The sequence below is a fragment of the Myotis nattereri genome, assembly GCF_964212035.1.
Source record: "Myotis nattereri genome assembly, chromosome: 2".
NCBI classification, from domain to species: domain Eukaryota; kingdom Metazoa; phylum Chordata; class Mammalia; order Chiroptera; family Vespertilionidae; genus Myotis; species Myotis nattereri.
The window spans coordinates 91536802-91556634 of record NC_138076.1 but is presented as its reverse complement, the minus strand read 5'-3'; the positions used below and the strand labels follow the sequence as shown (position 1 = coordinate 91556634).

Here is a 19833-nt window from a genome sequence, read left to right as displayed (position 1 = left end):
GACCTAAATCCAGATGCAAATGGTTGAATCACTGTGCTTCCGTCATTTTTGCCTTAATAAAAATCCTTGCCAAGCTGTATTACTCTTTATTGGACAGTTAAGATAGTTTAAGCTTTTATAAAAGAAGGCAACATAGCCCTGACCAGTGCAGTTCAGTGGTTAGAGTGTTGGCCCATGAACTGAAGGGTCATGGGTTCAATTCCCAGTCAAGGACGCATACCTGGGTTGCAGGTTCAATCCCCGGCCCCTCGGCTGGGGCATGTTCGGGAGGCAACCAATTGATGTGTCTTTCTCACATTTTTGTTTCTTTCTCTCTCCCCACTCCCTCCCTTCCACTCTCTCTAAAAAACAAGGAAAAAATATCCTCTGGTGAGGATTAACAAAAATAAAAGAAGGCGCCCCACAGACATTAAAGAAAAAAAAAAGCTTTCAAAATGACAGTGGTCTTGTCAGTGATATGAACTAAAACAAGCTGGCTATCAAGATATCTTCAGTTCTCTTTCAAGGTCAGCAACTGCTCTAATGATCTTGTGCAAATTGTGTAAAATTTATTCACTGTCTCAATAACATCAATTTATACAGAGAGGTCTTTTCTTGCCCTAGGGGTAATACTAAGAGAAAAGGTTTAACTAATTCATGATTATCAGGACACAAGGAAGAACACAAATGACCCAATTTTCTGTGTAATAACTAGATCTTACATGTGTGTTAACCTGACTTTTCTGGAATGCTCCTGCATCATGGATATGGTCCATATTATAAAAGTTGAATAAGACAGAGTGTGTCTCAGATAGGCTGAGCCCTGACAAGGCTGGCTGAGAAGCCTCTTGGGAACTGGGTAAAGGATGAAGATTTAGCCCTTTGCGGTCGTTTGTCTACTCTCAGCCACCAAAGCTTTTTTACCGTTCTGGTCGTATGTCTGCTCTCAGCCACCACAGCAAGGAACCGTACGAATCTTAACTCTATTCATTCATGTATCAGTTCATAATTTCTCTGAAAGCTCTTAAGTGTCTAAGCGACCTTGTCACGAACCAAAACATTGCCCTGACAAATCGGATATCGAAATTCAATATAAACAAACGCGGTCGTTCCACACTCGCCATGCAAAACACCGTGGCTAGTCAGTCGCCTTTTGAGAGTGAAGAAATCGACAAGCTTCGGAGATACTTCGCAGAATTTCAAATAAAGCTTTACAAATTACGTTTAACTGTAATTAGGCATTCTTGCTTGTTAAGATATTTCAAAATACTACTCCAAAATGGCAAAAAGGAAGTTACCGAAAGAAGTGCACTGCGAATCTGAAAGTAACGATGAAGAGTTTTATTTTGGCACCTTGAATACTGACTCTGACGTAGAAAGTGACAGATAACGTTTGTAGTGATTCTACTAGTAGTGACGTAGTTCCAAAAAAAGAATTAATAAATCTTGTTTATCCTTCATAATCTTGCATGTTATGTATCACTGCTCTTTCAATGGAAATTAATTCCGACCAGTACGACACCCATGTCCAAATTTAATATGACCGCAAAGGGTTAAGTTTGCAAGTCAACACATTATAATCCAAAAATCACTCAGTTAAGTTAATACTTTACCTAGGACAATACAATGTACAATTACTGACTTAGACCAGTGGGAATTCAAAAGAAGTGTTATATGACAGTCCTTGAACTTAAAGAAACCCGATTTCTCTATTTTCTTAGGGCATTAAAATAATTAGAGAACAATACAAAATATAGTCAAGTATATTGGGCAGACAACTCTTATGGAATTTAGAAATAGTAGAGTTGTGTACTGGAAACAAATTTTTTGAGAGCACATGATTGAGAATGGGGGTGGGGAAGTGAGTGAGAAGAAGTAATAAAAGTTTGGACAGACAAGGGAAATGCATCCCAGAACTAGGAAGAGGCACACCTCATGCTGTTTCTTGACCTTTCACCCACAGCTGATTACTTGGTCCCTGTGAGCCTAGTTTACCAAGCTCTTCCTCTCCCACAGGCCTTCTCAGATTACCCCATGAGAGCTAAGAGCTCCTTCCTCTGTCTTTCACCGCCTGGTACCTGTGCCCCTTCCATGGCACACACTTCATTCCATCCTCAATTAAGTTTACTCACATCCATTTCCCCAAGTAGGCCACCCTCTTAAGGGCAAGAGCTCTATACTACTCACTTTTGTATCCCACCACTACCACCACCAGTGGCCACAAAGTTCCTCACACTAAGTTGGTATGTATGAAAAAATGTTTTCTTAATTGAATTCAGTGGGAGATAAAGTAGGGTAAAGTGAAGCCAAATTTTAATAGGTAAATGCATCAGAGTTCATTCATTTAATAAATATTTATTGAGTGCTTACTGTGTGCCAGGCCCTGTTCTAGGCTCTGAGGCTATGTCCATGAACATACCAGATCAAAATCTCTGCTCTTGTGGAGCTAATACTCTAGATCTATCATAAGGGATGGGATTAGCAATAAATTTATATAAATTCAACCATACCTAGCAGCAAAAAAAAGAGACAAACACATTTAAACAGTTTAATTATTGGTGCTATAAAAGTCTGCTGATATGTAGTTTTTATTATATATTGTACTTACCATATTCATAAAATACTCATACCCGGGTATCACTACAGGGATTCTAATGTAAGACTATACGTAGAACTTTATTGGCATTTAAGAGATTTTCAAGGATCATTTTGAGCATGTTCGATTTCATACTTAGGTACAGTCTTTAAAATCTAACCACCCTACAAGATATGACTCTACTACTCCAAGATGAAAACTCTGAGATTATTGGGCAAAGGAGAATCATTTTAAGTAGATGATGAGCATGAGAATAATGACATGATGAATCCACATCTGGCCATATTAGTCTGGTGACAGGGAACAAGATATAGTGCATTCACATGAATACACCTGGTCAATCAACAGCGGATTTCACATTAAGAATTTTTTTTAAAAAGTTCATGAGCCATTTGCCATTCTTTTAAAACAACTAAAATAGTAAGAGCTTGAGGTAAAAAATATTGATAATCAACTCTTGATTACAAATCTAAAAGAACAAATTATAACATACCGGCTTATTCTGATTAAAGGTTTATGATTTTCAGATATTTTCCAAAGAGTATTTAAAAGATACTAAGTTAAGAAAAATCACTTTTTAAATTTTGCAATAACTTTATTCTATATACATTAATACCAATCATCTAACCCAAAAAACAATCTTCACTTGTAAAATGTAAAAAAATTTTGGACAGTATGTGACTAGAAATATTCCATTACCATAAAGCTACCAACAGATTAATGCTCCTAAGAGCAAAGTTAGGAAAGAAAAAACAGTAATTATACCAGTGATAAGCACCAAGACAGAACTTTTTTGCACTTAGGACCTGATTGGTTGTATTTAAACATAACCTCTACTAATAGAGGACCAAAAAAACACCTTATTTGAAAAAAGAAAAATATATCTACTGAGGTCTGGAAAATGTGAAGAATGCCCATGTTAAGAATAAAACAATGCTGCCCTGGCTGGTTTGGCTCGGTGATTAAGAGCATCGGCCCACACACCAAAGGGTCATAGGTTCAATCCCGGACTGCTCAGGGCACATTTGAGAGAAAACCAATCAATGTCTCTGTCTCTCTGTCTCTCCCCCCGACCCCCCAACCCTCTCTCCCTTCCACTCTCTCTCAAAAAAAAAATTTTTTTAAAAATCAATGGAAAAAATATCCTCATATAAAGATTAACTTAAAAAATTAAAAAAAAAAGATTAACAAAAAAATAATGAAAACAGTGAAAGCAATCACATTTGTTTTTTTGCAAAATACTAGTATATTCATGTCACTTTACTGCTTCTTTAGTTCACTGTATACAATTCAGATTGCTCCATTTTTGTTAATGTGTTGTCACACTAATGTAAATAAATATGCTGAATTATGTGAGTTTGCTGTAATGAGTCCACAGCATTAGTGAGAGATCCCAGTAGCTCAATCTTAGCTGTGCAGCCCAAAGAGGAGTTATGTCCAAACAAGCTGACACAGTGGCCTGAAAGACTTGGGCAGCCGGACATTGCATTTCCCCCAAAACAAACCTGAGGCTGAGCAATGAAGGAACTAGGGGATCTGTCAACACAATTTAGAATCAGTGACAGATTTGGAAAATGAAGAGTAAGGAAGGATGCCTCAGGCACAACATTCCCAAGACACTGGAGGATGTGAAGCAGCAACAGCCACTTTTCTGGGAGGAATCAGGGACTGACTCTGGCTGCGCTTGGAGGGATTCCCTGGGTCTGCAGCTGAGGATCCCTGCACCTGGAGCAGCCTCTGGCAGTGGCACTCACCTCACTGAGAACATCTGAGAGTGTGAACCTGGGTATTGCCTCCTCCTGGTCTCAATGGTTCCCTCAGCACAGATACTATCCCTTCTGGAGGCTTGGCCAGAAATCATCACTGCCTTCCACTTCTGACTTAGTCTCAGAAAGAGGGTCTCCTCTGTGCCTGCGGGTCCCTGAGTTTGAGGTAATCCCAGCATATTGTATGCTATACAGCAGGAACATAAAAAGTCAGGGAGTCCACTTTAACACTCAAGCGATCTAAATTCAGCATTATCCAGTTTTTGTTACCTCAGTAATACTTTTTAGCAGGAAAGTTTCTCCACACAACTTATGTGTGGGGTAAAGAAAAAATATTGCTAGAATATGATAGGAAGATTTTTAAAGTTCAGTGTGAAACTCATTAAGGGAAAGAAAAGGAGACATATTATTTTTCCACTTTTATGTTCCTGAGCCATCTACTTCCCAGATTTGTAATCATATCTCTGGGCATGTCTGTACAGCTCTTTAATTCAGTTTCAAGATCCACAGCATTTTTTGAACAAAATGACATAGTTGCATACTTTAAATGTCAGGCATGAAATCATCACTTAAAAAAAAAACTAGTCAGGGAATATATATGTGAGTCAGATACAATTCTCTCCTTTTTTAAGGTGCTTTGTCTGTTGAAGACATGTTATGACTGTTTCTAATAAAAGCCCTTAGAAGGAGCCTCCTATGGCACGCCGCAGTTTGATATTTTGTTCCAATGTTGTCAGGTTCTTAAACTACACTGAATGTAGGACTTGCTTCATAAAAACCCCCCAGACTGGACAAAAACTTCACTTATTTATAATTCAGTGACTTTTAGTCACACCAAAATAACAAACTAACCTGTCTCAACATGCAGCTTCTCTTTTTTTTCTCCCATGAACTAAATTCCTTTCTTAAAAATGGTTAGATTTGATGACCAAGTTAAAATCCACTATATTTCAAGTTAAACTATGAGGGTTCTATATAACTGTAGCATGATTTTAAATTCACCACATTGGCATTCATTTTTCTGTATTTTCCTATATTCGTCCTAAATCAACTTCCTACCCCATAATATTAGGAAGAAATTAAAAGGGTTTTACAGTTCCAGTGAATCCTCAGTTTATCAGAGTTTACCCTTAGCTCAGTATCATACAACCTCTACATGATGCAAGTACATGGATAAGAAGTATTTCAAATACAAAAAACCCTTAGCTCTGTGTCATAAATAAATTTGGGTAAAACCGCAAGCCTTCCACTGAGTCGTCTCGGCAAAGATGGCCCATCTTCTCTGCAAGAAGCAACCTAGGAATCAAGGGAGAAAACCACAATCACCTGTCCATTCAGAAACACAAGTTGTAACGAAGAACAAGGACCTTACCTACCTTTCTTTAGCCAGCAGGACAGACATTCCCACAAGCTTGGCAAACTCTTCTGATGTTAGGGATCCCTTTTCTGAAACCTAACAGAAACACACAGCAAAATAAAATGTCATAATTTAGACCACCTAGGTACTAACCTAGAAAGGATTTCTACCAGCTATACTCAGGAAATAATTTATTGAATTTTCTACTAAAATCAAAAAAATACCCACTATAGAACTAAGTCTTCACTAATGTTTAATTCTACAAAAGCAGAAGGACTCAGACCAAATAAAGTAGAGGCTAAAATATCATAAAACCTCTATAATATAATCAAGGCACTGTACTAAAGTCTAAAAAAAAAATTGATATTCTGAAAAGGAACATATTAACAAATTCTAATTGAATTCATATTACACAATCCAATAAAGAACCTTCATATATCGGTGTAGTTTAAAGTATGTGGTCAAAATACCTATAGTCTCAGGTATTTTCATCTAGTTTAAATTGAAAAGTATAATAAATGTAAGCTATTCAAATTATACAGGCTCACCATAGAGACTATGAAGGTAGTAATAGTTCAAGTACCCTGATGAGTAATAGCAGTTTGGCATGAAATCCATCTAAACTACAGTTGCTATTCATATTGAAACAATTACTTCATAAAACAACTTTTGATATATGTAATGCTACTTATATAATTGCTACTAAGAGTAAAAGTTCTATCATGGATAACATTCTGATTAACAAAGTTAAAAAATCTGTTCTCAAGACAGCTTCAAACAAAAAGAAAACACCTCAGTAATTCTAATTCTCCTTTCTTGTAAGATGTTTTGAGCATTAGTACATTTCAAAAAAGCTTTCAGAGAATAACTATGATTAATATTTATTCATTGTTAATGATAAACCATTTTTAACTGGGCCAACAAACATTACTTTTTAGTAAAGTTAAGTTCAAAAGGAAATCCTGTTTCTCAAGTTGCTAGACATTTGGTTCCTCACAGCAAGCCCTAATGACTAGAGGAAACTGGGTTCACATACTGTCTCCAAGGCTGAGGCCACCATTTCCTCTTCCTTGTGGGACAGAAGCTCAATTACCATGACGCCACTGTCAAAAACTCGGAGCCTAAAAACAGCAGGCGGGAGAACAAAGCTGTGAATATCTAGGACCTTCAACCACTAAGGAGGCACAGATATTATTCACCTTCTTTTATGCCCAGGTATGAGGCAATATTAACACAAAACAGCATTTGAAACTTAACAATCACAAGCAACCATGACATAACTATAAAGCTCATGAATAAACTATCATCTACATACTAAAAAATTACATATCTGGCTATTTATTTTTTCAATTTTCTTATTTTCCAATTATAGTTGACATTCAATATTATTTCATATTAGTTTCAGATGTACAACGTAGTGATTAGAGAATTATATAATTTATGAAGTTATCACCTGATAATTCTGGTACCCACCTGGCACCATAGTTATTACAATATTATTCACTAAGCAATACATCTCTGACTGGCTAATTTTTTTTAACCATGAAGATAAGGAAAATATATAATTCACAGCTGGACATTTGTACTTCTGGGTCTCCAGAGACAAACACAAAGTCTAAGGGAAGAGGAGCTAGTTACCCTGACCTCATGGGAAGAGCCCAGATTCTTATCTCACTCCGCCAAAACTACAAGAGTTGGATTACTACCCCCCTCGGGCCATGCACAGGATGGAAGCCAGGATGACAGAGGTGCTTGTGGTGCCAAGTGAATTCTGTTAACATAGAATTTCAAGAGGGGCAAAATGTTGGCTCACCCAATAGGATGGCAGACCTGGCAGGGCTTTCCTGTCTAATTAGTGCAGAATAGTGGCCATAGTTGGCAAACTTCCTGCAGAGGTTCTTTTACCTGAGAGGTAATTTCAGAGCTTCCAGCATCTTGCAAGCATTCACTAAATCTTCTGGTGAGAGCAACTAGTGGGGGGAAAAAATCCAGTTTACACTGCAAATTAATAGAGTGATGCTTTATAATTATAACAACCACTAAAACAGAAGAGAAATTTTTAAAATTATCATTTATCAAGAATTTTAGGTGGCTTAATCACTACAAAACAAAAAATTAACAAAGAAGCAAAAACTTCTATTCATTAAAGCAGTGCTAGCCAATAGAAACAGAATGTAAGCCATATATATAATTTTAAATTTTCTAGTAGCCATATTAAAAGAAACAGGTGAATTTAATTTTAACACATATATACCCAATAGATCAAAAATTCAGTATACAGAGTGGGGCAAAAGGTTTACAGTTGTTCGTATGAAAAATAATACAATTAATAAATAATAATCCTATATAATAAAAGCCTAATATGCTAAGTGTCCGGTCATCCGGTCAAACAATCAAAGCATAATATGCTAATGATATGCTAAGGCCGCTCAACTGCTCGCTATGATGTGCACTGACGACCAGGGGGCAGACGCTCTGACTGGTAGGTTACCTTGCTGCTGGGGAATGGCCGATCGGGACTGAGTGAGACTGGCTGGACACACCCTGGAGCCTTCCTGCAGTCCCTCCCTGGCTGGCCAACCTCCCGAGTTCTTTCCCAGCCCCGATCGTGCACTGGTGGGGTCCCTTGGCCTGGCCTGCACCCTCTCACAATCCAGGACCCCTTGGGGGATGTCAGAGAGCCAGTTTCAGCCCAATTCCACAGGCCAGGCCGAAGGACCCCACTGGTGCATGAATTCGTGCACCAGGCCTCTAGTATAAGAATAAACTGTGTTTTGCATAGTCACAACTGTAAACCTATTTCTGCCCCACCCTGTAAAATCGATATAAAAAATTTTAATGAGATATTTAAGATTTCTTTATTCTGTACTGTCTTCCAAATGAGGTAATTTACACTTACATCAATTTGGATTCACTACATTTTAAGTTCACAATCATCACATGTAGCTAGTTCGTTGCTACCCTTCCAGACTGTGGAGCCCAGTGTGGTGGTTGACAAGCACAGCTCTGAGTCACACAGAACAGCTATGGAGCCAACCCAGCCTGGGTCCAAATCCCTATCAAATCAGTCTCCAGGTGCAATCTATGTAAAATTATTTAATCTTTCTAAGCCTCAATTTCCTCACCCCAGGTTACCACCAGATTGGGATAATAAAAGCAGCTGCCTCACTGAGTTATTGGGAGGATAAATGAGGTAACGTGCAGAGTGCCTGGTGGAGAGTAAGCACTCACCAGTAGCAGTTATGACTATTCAAATAAAAAGAGCATAGGCTTAATTTGTGGGTCAGGGGTGAACGCTGGAAAGACAGAGCAAACTGTTGACACCACAAAACTATGTTTGACTGTGAAGGCATAAGGAGTGTAGGGACAGAACCTTGGAGGCCAAGGACATCTGGGTGTGAAGGGTCAATGAAAGTTGAAAAATAGCCTCAGCTGATTCACAGCCAAAGGAGCATGGCAGCTTTCCCTCTGTTATCTACAGGCACTCTGTATCCAACCCAATTAAGTCAAACAGCTAACTATCCCAAAGAAAGGGCATCATGTCCAACTTATTAATCACAATACACACACAGACTAGTAGAGCTGAAAGCTGTCAGTCAGTCCAAAGGGTAGAAAGGGTAGAAAAACAGTTTGAGAGGTTAAGTAAGCTACTCAAGTTCACTCAGCAAAACCAGGAAGAGAATCTACCTCCTAGATCACAGAGTCGTATTCTTTCACTGCACCATACTTTTTCTCAAAATAGTTTTGATAGTCACAACCCTTCCTCAAATTGTATTCACTGTAGGGAAATTTGTATTATATTAAGAAAGTCTATATTTAGTTTTTAAAAAAAGAAATCTAAATATTCTATGCTTACTTCCATTCCTCGAGCTCGGTTTACTAAACAGTACACCTCCGTGAGTGACATTATACCCCCTCGTTCCTATTAAAATAATGAAAATTTTAAAAGTATTATGTTATAATTAGCACATTAGCATTTCTTAGAAAACATAATCAGAGTGAATTTGGAAATCATAAAATTTCTTAAGAAGCTTTTAAAAATACTATTTACACACAGGAGAACTTAATCAGATACCATGAGACATTTAAATTCAATATCTAGACTTTAAGGTCATTATTACTCTTTTCACATTTACTTAAATGAAAAAAAGAGTCTCTCCACCATGTTTCAAAAGTGTTTTAAGTTATTCTAGCTAATAAACAAAGAAACTATAGAACTGAGTAAGAATATCTCCATTTAGCTACTCCTAGGCTATAATAATAAAAGTGTAATATGCAAATGGACCGAACGACTGAACAGCAGAACGACCATCCGGATGACCTTCTGGACAACCATGCTATGACACCCACTGGCTCCAGGCAAGCCAAGGCAGGTGCAATGTGATTGGTCAGGGGCCCAGCCATCGCCCCATGATCGTCCTGCAGAGGGAGTACCAGGACACCGGCCGGTGGGTCGATCAATTGGGGGGCTCCATGGTCTCCCCAAAGAGGGAGGCACAGGCCACCAACCAGCAGGCTGTGGCAGGTGGGCAGGGGCTCCCTCTGTGGGGGCGACCCATCGCAGAGCCCGGGCCGGGTGGGCAGGGCCTACCTCTTTGGGGCAGTCAATGGCAGAGCCCCGGGATCAATCACGCCAAAGAGGGAGGCCCAGGCTACCCGGCAGCAGCACTGCAGCAGGTGGGTGGGGCCTCCCTCTGTGGGGTTGATTGATCGCAGGGCTCTTAGACTGTGAGAGAGCACAGACTGGGCTGAGGGACAATACCCGCCCCCCCGAGTGCACAAATTTTGTGCACCGGGCCTCTAGTGAAGTAATAATGAGGATAATGACTGTCAATGGCTGCTAACATCATAAAGAAAAGACAATCAGACATATGTAACTCCTGATGAAAATACACAACCTCTATGAAATATTATCAGAAAAAAAAGAACTTCTAGATATAACTACCAGTTTACAGGGAACGATGTTAACATACAAGTCAACAAAATCCAGACTGAGACAGTCTATCAGATAACTATTAATTTCTCTAATCAATAAATTGGGGGGAGGGATAGAAGAAAAGAAAACCCATGGAATTAAAAAAAACTTGAGAGACAAATCAACCAATTGCAATGTGTTCTGATTTGAAACACCATTTGTAAGAGAAAATGTGAAAAGTAACTAGATATTTAATATTAAAAAGTTATTTTTAACTTTTCAGGTGTAAAATGGGATTATAATTACATTTCAAGGTTTATTATCATAATTACATACTTAAATATTTACAGATAAAAGTGCTGTGATGTCAGGGATTTGTTTTATAGTAATTCAGAGTGGAGGTTGGCTTACAGAAGAAGCTAGATGATAGGCACATAAGGATTCATTATACTAGTCCATTTGTTCATGTTTGAAATATTTCTTAATGCAAGTGCTTTAATAAGTAAAGTTTTGATTGCCTGAATAATGTTAGACTAGAATAGAAATCTTATGAAATTAATAGTACATATACAGGGTGGGGCAAAAGTAGGTAGCTGTATGTGAAACAGTTTATTCCTGTATTATTATTTGTTAATTATTGTATTATTTGCCATACAAACTGTAAACCTCCTTTTCCCCACCCTGTATATTGACTACTGATATACAAAAATAGCTAAATATATAGAAATCATATATTTCCTTTTGAAAATAAGAGATAAGAAAAACTTCATATCAACTAGATTTAGAAAGCTATAGATATCTTAAGTGAAAATTAAAAACAATTTAGAAGATTACTGACAAAGAATCCATTAATAAGTACACTGAACTAATTTAATATTCCTGAGAGAAAAAAAACATGGTTAAACAGTAACCACATCATGAAAGGAGTTATGCTCTTATTAAGATTTCTGATTACACAGAAATAACAACACAAATTAAAAAGACCACGTAGGTTTTGTTTTTACCTCTAAAGGTGCCTGCAATATTCCAGCCAGCTGTTTAGCCAGCTGCATGTGGTACTGTGTGCCTGAGCCGTAGGTTTCCCTGGTAACTGGGTTAGCTATTCCCATGCTCAGCAAATAGGATTTAAACCTGATGGTCTATAAGAGGAGAAAGTGCACAAAAAGACAATTCAAAATTATTCTCTCCCAACATTTGAAATCCTTCCATCATAAATTCAATTCTACTCAATTACTTATCATAGTTCCCTGCATAAATCTAATTATCCTTCCTTCCATCTTGCTATCTCACACTCCCTTTACTTCACAAGTTTGGTGTGAGAGGTGATTTAAATAACTATGCTATGGTTAATGCCAACCAAATGATACAACTGAGAACTTAGAAAAATGGCTTGACCAGACTGTAGACAAATTTAATGAAACAGACATGAAACTTATGATATATAAAATAGACACTCCTTACATATTTCAATATATGTCTTATACACTGAAGGCAAAGCTATTGAAATATCCTATAATCTCACTAAAATTAACAGTTTTTATGGCTTTTTTTAGCACTTTCATATGTCCTCAAGTTCTAAAAGAAATAAAACACTACATTAAAAAAGCAATCTGGTAAGCCACTAAAACATCACTGCATTATTTCTGTAGTTTCTCATGCCTTAAAAAGCAACCTATTTACCTCATCTTCTGTGATGTCACCTTGCTTGTCTTTAATCTTATTAGCAATTGATTTTGATAACTCCACCATTTCTTTAGCCTGTCAAGAGCACAGTAAAAGAGTGAAAAGAAAGAACTGTCCCCAAAGAGTCTGCTAACAAAATATATTTTCAAAACTGCATCATAATTGGTGTGAATTTAATAGATTTAAATGACATATACCTTGACCATTAGCTTGCTGAGGTCTTCAAAGGCCTGAAATGAGAAATTAGTTTTGTTGGAATCTGTCTAAAGAATCAAAATGTTTTAAAGCAATAAAAGCACTCTATTTTCTTCCCTATGATAAAAATATATAAATTTTTCTTCAAATTTTTATATAAATATTTATACAAGTGATAAATCTACCTTATTCTAAGTCAGATTAGCTAAGAAACCATAAGTTTTCCTTAAAAAACTTGCAAAAACAACTTTTCAAAATTTCAAAGAGTTAAAAGGTGATTAAAAAAACAAAGGGTGACATAAGTGATAATTCAGAAAATATTATTTACTGTTCTTTAACACAAATAAGAAAATTTGTCACTATCTTTTCCCAAAACCATTTCCTGATAAGAAGCATTGTAAAGCTTTCCTGGTTGAAAACGACAATATGCAGCTGCAGGAATACTTTGGGCATAACAATTTTGGCTTTAATAGCAGGTGTGATTTAACTGAAACCATAAATCTCAGCCTCTGAATACTGAACATATTATACCTGTGGTTTTGGATATAGTGAATATCATAAAAGAAAAACATTCAAATACCACAAAAACATATCTAAATAAAAACTTTTGACTGTTTAATTTATTACAATGAATATACACTTCAAAGGTCTCTTCAAATTTAATCAGACATATTTATAATAAATGTTACAAATTACCAAAAATATACTTCCAGTATAGAATACCTTCTGTCTAATTAATGTACACAAATGTTATTTTTTAAAAACCAATTGAGCAATATATCATTATTTGAAAATCTTCTGGTTCACATAGAATAGTAATCAATAGGTTCTGATTAGCTCATTCCCATGTTAATTATTTGCAGGAAAGCATTCCCCATCTGCAAAAGGACTTTGCTAAAATAAGTGCTGTGTAGGATTCTTATGGCCAGTTCACTAAAGCTAATACCGAAAACAAAGGGGAATGTGCACACACCTAACAGGAATTTCCTCAGATAAACAAAAGGCTTAAACACTGGATTCTTATCAGCAACAGCCAGCAGATGCAGGAAACCTTCTGTGGGAAACTGTGGGCACCAGCTCTGAAACTTAGTCAATCCTAACACTTAAATGGAGGGCAAATCACACACCAACCCAAAAATAAAACACACTCACACTTTACATACCTAGGTTTTTATTTTGAATATTGAAAGAAAATTAAGAGAAGCTAGGATAACAATACTTTTAAATTTTTTATGATAAATCACTTTATTTATTATATTTTCATTTGAAAATGCTAAAATAGTGAATTCACACAAAATATGTAGATTAGCCCTTATTTCTTATGGTTCATAAAATACAAATATAAATATTTTATATTTATAGAAGAATTTCCTATAAAATAATTTCAGTAATTATAAAACACAAACAAAAGCTTCCTCATTTGTATTTCTATTATTCTAAAATTTGAAATTAGCCAACTATCCAAAAAAATGGGTGGAGAAACTACCTACAATAAACTTAAAGCAATACAGGTAAAAATGCAAAATAGATGCACGTGCTCATTCTTTTATTTCATTTGCCAATTTATAGAACCTACTATCCCTCTACCATGTCCACAATCAAATTTCCGTTCCAATTTTGAAAAAATGTGGCATCTACCTTAAAGCCTGAAGGTACCCTCTTAAGCCAATTTGTAGCATTATTTCTTACTGGCTTTCAGTCATTACTTTGGTCACTCGTTTCTGTAACTATTAATATATTCCTTAATTTTCTGTTTCAATATTCTTAATTCTGTACCTTTTCATATTCCTTTCCCTCTACCTGGATCCTCTTATCCCTACTGGTCATCTGCTGGCAGCTGCTCAACTTTCAGGCCTTGACTTCCATTACTTCTGCTAACAAGCCTTCCCTGACTCCAACAGAAGAGGGCCCGTTATGTCTTCCTGTTGCAGCCACTATTTTCTTCTAACATATTTCTCACATTGTAGAGAAAGCCAGTCTGCCTGCCTACCTGGCACATCACTGCAATACCTACAACATCTGATGCAGGGCTCACTGAAAGGAGAGAATAGGGACTATCTACTGAATAAATCAGTGACCTGCATGAGAGAGCACAATGCTTGTGTAGAATACTCTGAGTAATGCAACTGTGGAAATTAGATTGAAACACAGTAATATTTCATAAATTAATAACAATATTTTGAACACTAAAGCAGTATGGTATCGTTCAGAAAAATGAACACTAATAATGCAAATTTAATTCATTGCTTGATGCCATCTCCAAAAGTGTCACATAAAAGAGATGACAACAAAAGTCACTGAAAAAGGACAGTGATAGGACCTTTTGGGTGGCAAAGAGAATGGCCATGATGTAGTGGACTATACTTGCCTGCAAATCAAAAGACCTGAGTTCTCATAATCCTGGTTTCAAATCTAGCCACTAGCTCTGAAACGATCAGTTCTCTGGATAGTAAGAACCCCTCTAATGCAAAAATGCTGGAATTTTATGGGAATAAAAGATTCCAGGAAGATGGTGGCTATGCCAATATAGTCTTTTAATCTCTCCAATTCCCAACATAAAAACAGACGGGGCGACTATATTTCAAAACCACAGACAACATATACTACAAAACTAAGTGACAAGATATCCACAAAAACACCAAGAGCCACAAGACCTGCATCTAGATAGCGGAAAGAAAAGGGAGGCACCAGGGCAACTGATAGATCTAAAATCATATAACTCCAAAAGATGCCACAGCTGGTCACTGGAAAGTGAGATGGGCCACCCTGAGGACAGTAACACACTGGAAGGGCTTTGCCCCTTCAATACTTGGGTGGCTACAGAGGTCCTCAGGAATGGCTGACACAGCCTATGAACTTATGAAACTGACCCTTCAGGCTTCTCTTCCAGGACAGGATCCCACACTGAGAAGAAACAATTGAGAGAGGACTCAAAAATTCAGCAAGGTAGGGATAACAGAGAGAAAGAGAAAAAAGGTTCAGATAAAAATAGGATGGAAACAGGACCAGGAAATCACAGAAAGCAGCCACCACCTTTTTAACACTGTATGAACACAGCAGGAGAGTGAGCTCTGTGGAGTGAGAAAAGCTACCCTGAATTAACTCTTGCTCTAAAAGCTCAAGAAAATGAATTTCACATGAAAACAAGCAATAGCAAAGTATCAAGGTCAAATCCCACACAAAATTAAAGGGAGAAAAATAAGGAGAATAACATTACAGACATTGAAAGCATGCCAGAAAGACATGTTTACAGATCAGATTGAAATGTAACCTTTTATTTCAAACTAGAGGCCCGGTACACAAAATTCATACACTTGGGGATGAGGGGTCCCTCAGCCCGGCCTGCCCCCTCTCACAGTCCGGGAGCCCTCGGGGGATGTCTGACTGGGAGCCAGCAGTCAGACTCTTTAGCACTGCTGCAGAGGCCGGAGAGGCTCCCGCCACTGCCGCTGCGCTCACCAGCCATGAGCCCGGCTTCTGGCTGAGCGGCGCTCCCCCTATGGGAGCGCACTGACCACCAGGGGACAGCTCCTGTGCTGAGCAAGATCCGGCCAAAACCAGCTCTCCAACATCCCCCGAGGGGCCCCAGATCGTGAGAGGGTGCAGGCCAGGCCGAAGGACCCCACGGGTGCACGATCGAGGCTGGGAGGGATGCGGGAGGTTGGCCAGCCAGGGAGGGGCCACAGGAGGGCTCCAGGGTATGTCCAGCCCATCTCGCTCAGTCCCGACTGGCCGGATCCCAGCAGCAAGCTAACCTACTGATCAGAGCATCTGCCCCCTGGTGGTTAGTGCATGTCATAGCGAGTGGTTGAGCAGCCTTAGCATATCATTAGCATATTACATTTTGATTGGTTGAACGGACAACCAGACACTTAGCATATTAAAATTTTATTATATAGGATGAGCTAAAAGATGTTTTAAAAAATGACACAGGCTATGAAAGGGCAATATAAATCAGAAATGAAGTGACAAGATTCAGGAAAGAATTTTTTTGATCATTTCTGAAATAAAGACTACACTAGACAGAACACCAGTGAATGGACACAACAGATATCTTAACACATTGTATGCGGGAAACGTATTTATACGTTTTACGTTGACTGGTAGAGCGGCGCGGGACACGTATTAATACGTTTTTTATAGACTAGTGGTAGAATGCGGGTAACGTATAAATACGTAAACTAAAGTTATCATAATTTTACTGAACGTTGCCATTTGCGCAAAAAATTAGCAAAAATGGCCCGTGCCACCTGTTAGCGCGCGATAGCGTGATAAAAACTACCAGCAAACAATGTGTTAAGAGAAGGTGAAAAAAAGGAACATTTTCTAGCCGAAACCGGTTTGGCTCAGTGGATAGAGCGTCGGCCTGCGGACTGAAAGGTCCCAAGTTCGATTCCGGTCAAGGGCATGTACCTGGGTTGCGGGCACATCCCCAGTAGGAGATGTGCAGGAGGCAGCTGATCGGTGTTTCTCTCTCATCGATGTTTCTGACTCTCTGTCTCTCTCCCTTCCTCTCTGTAAAAAATCAATAAAATATATTTTTTTTTAAAAAAAGGAACATTTTCTAAATAAAAAAGAAATGAAGAAAGAGATAAAAGGGGTTTGGAAGTCATAACAAGTAAATATAGGCAATAAAGCTACAAATACAACTAAGAGGACTCAGAATAAAAAAAAACACACAATTTTTAAAATTAAATAAATATAAATAAATAGAAAGAAAGAAAATTACAACATAGAAAAACTTCCTTGAAATTAAAAGAAAAAACTTCTGAAACCAAATACTGAAAGCATCCTATATAATAAAAGCCTAACATGCAAATTGACCCCTTGGGCATTCGTTCAGCCACTCGCTATGATGTGCGCTGACCACCATGGGGCGGCACAGATCATGGCAGGCGTTGGCAACGTGGTGCTGGCAGTGGACAGCAGTGGAGGCATTGCCAGCCCCAATAGGCCCCGATGAGAGCAGGACCACAGAGGGATGGTGGAACAGGTGAGTGGGCAGTGCCAGGCCAAGGCGGGTGCAAGCAGGGGCCTGATTGCCCCACCAATCACCCTGTAGACAGCGACCAGTGGCAGCAGGGGGCGGGGCTGCCACCCAACTCCCAGGTGCTGAGGGAGCCGGGTGGGGGGCCCAGCCCTGATCGTTCACCCCACTGGTGGGATGGTGGAGGTGAGGGGGCGGCACCAGGCCAAGGTGGGGTGCCAGGCGGGACTGCAGAGCTGTGAGCCTAGGGGCACGAGCTGGGGCCGAATCCCCGCAGGCCACCCCAAGGGACCCAACCCATGCATGAATTCGTGCACCAGGCTTCTAGTATTGGATAACAACCAAGAATGAGTAACACATTCTAGTAAACACATAGACACAATCCAGTAAAATTACTAGGCTTTATTTTTAAAAAAATCCTTTGGGTATCTAGAAAAAAAAAAGTGACTTTTAAGGGGTGAAAAAATTAGAAGAGCATCACTCTTTAGCAGCAACACTTCACACCAGACAATAAATTAAAAGTAACATACTGAAGGCACTCAAGGAAAGAAAATATGAGACAAGGGTTTTAAATCCACCAAAACTGACTTTCACATTTAAGGAATACAAACATGCCAGAACTCAGGGAATACTGTTCCCATGAACACTTCCTGAAAAATCTATTAGAGAATGAACTTCAGCCAATCCAAATGAATAGAGGGAGATCAGCATAAGGACTGGTAGCATTACACAAATAGTTACTTATAAAACTGTGACGAAATGAGAGCTAGAGGGGAAACAGTGTATATATAGTGGCAGAATGGTCAGACAGTGTAGATGCAGCACACCTATTCTTAAAGCATGGGAAGAACACATACAAAAAAAAATTCTTTTTAACTTTTTTAATAAGTACTTGCTAGTGTAGTCCTGAACTTGAATAGGAAGTATCAGTATGACCTCATGAAGCAATTTTATTAAAAAAAAAAAACAAAAACAAACCTAGCTCTTTCCACTGAAAAGGCCTAGAAATAAAGATCTCTCCAATATAGATGCATATTCTTAACAGGTAGACTGTGGTTTTGAAATAGCCATTTTCTACTAAAGACTAGCAGAGCTTCTCAGGTGTGGTTGATTCTATATCTGGGGCAGGCTATGTTCAAGATGGTCCTGGAACTATTGTCACACAAGATTGTAAGTAAGCTACCAAAGTCCACCAAGTCACCTCAAAAGCACTCAAGAGCCAACCTGAAGAGGCTACCACTGGCCAAAGGTGAGACAATTTGAGCTTTAAATAGAATAATATTGTAATTTATCAAATATGTTAAAATTTATGAATTCATAGTAATATGTAAAAAAAGATAACCTAGTTAATCACCTTTGGAGAATAAGGAACCAATTTATTATCCTGAGAATAAAGGGGAGGAAAAAACCCTTTTCCTTGCCTTCCCTATATGAACTATATCACTGAGTAGCTAAATAGTAAATGAAGGGTAGCATCTCTTTAGAGAGTATTCCAACTAATAAATGAAAAATAAATCATTGACTATCACCATTTGCAACCACCAATAAACCGATAGATTTATGCACTGAACATTAACATCTGCTGACATCATAAAAAGAGACATTGCCCGGCCGGTGTAGCTCAGTGGTTGAGTGTTGACCTATTAACCAAAGGTCAGGTTTGATTCTAGTCAAAGCACATGCTGGGGTTGCAGGCTCGATCCCCAGTAGGGTGCATGCAGGAGACAGCTGATTAATGATTCTCTGATCATTGACTGATGTTTCTATCTCTCTCCCTCTCCCATACTCTCTGAAATCAATAAAATATATTTTTAAAAAAGAGACATGATGTGCCTCCTGATGAAAGAACGCAGACCTCTACTCTTACCAAAAGGATCAAACATGAGTGTAAATAAGTCTCTGGATGCATAACTGGTTTTCTTGACCACAGTTCTGTTCCCTTTGCTTGAATTTTCTCATATAAAGTTCCAGAAACATTCTAACGTAATACTCAGGGTTGTTCTCCTTGTCAGCGGTTCTCAACCTGTAGGTTGCGACCCCTTTGGCGGTCAAACGACCCTTTCACAGGGTTCACCTAAGACCATCCTGCATATTTACATTACATTACGATATTTACATTACAATTCATAACAGTAGCAACGGAAATTCATGAAGTAGCAACGGAAATAATTTTATGGTTGGGTCACAACATGAGGAACTGTATTTAAAGGGCCAGAAGGTTGAGAACCACTGTTAGATGGGCTGGTTTGATCCATTCCTGACAGTTTCTGTGTCTGGTCCCTGAGTGGTTATGAGCATTATATTATGTGCAGTCTGACCAGGGTTAAGGGCCACAGAATAGCATTTTCCCCTCAA

The 19833-nt window shown here is 38.4% G+C and overlaps 1 protein-coding gene across 3 annotated transcripts in view; it reads right to left on the bottom strand.

Moving 5' to 3' along the window:
- Positions 1-3079: 3079 nt before the first annotated feature.
- The window catches only part of VPS36 (vacuolar protein sorting 36 homolog), a 46267-nt gene continuing 29513 nt past the window's right edge, over positions 3080-19833 (bottom strand). For 2 of the 3 annotated variants that reach the window (XM_081082820.1, XM_081082821.1), the window contains 7 exons: positions 12494-12526; positions 12294-12371; positions 11618-11752; positions 7604-7668; positions 6735-6819; positions 5718-5794; positions 3155-5637 (listed from right to left, as the gene is read on the bottom strand). In XM_081082820.1, coding sequence (XP_080938946.1) covers positions 5544-5637; positions 5718-5794; positions 6735-6819; positions 7604-7668; positions 11618-11752; positions 12294-12371; positions 12494-12526 — 567 coding nt within the window. In that variant the 3' untranslated portion in view covers positions 3155-5543. Of the gene's footprint in view, positions 5638-5717; positions 5795-6734; positions 6820-7603; positions 7669-9554; positions 9621-11617; positions 11753-12293; positions 12372-12493; positions 12527-19833 lie in introns of all 3 variants that reach the window. The other variant, XM_081082819.1, reaches the window with a different exon arrangement.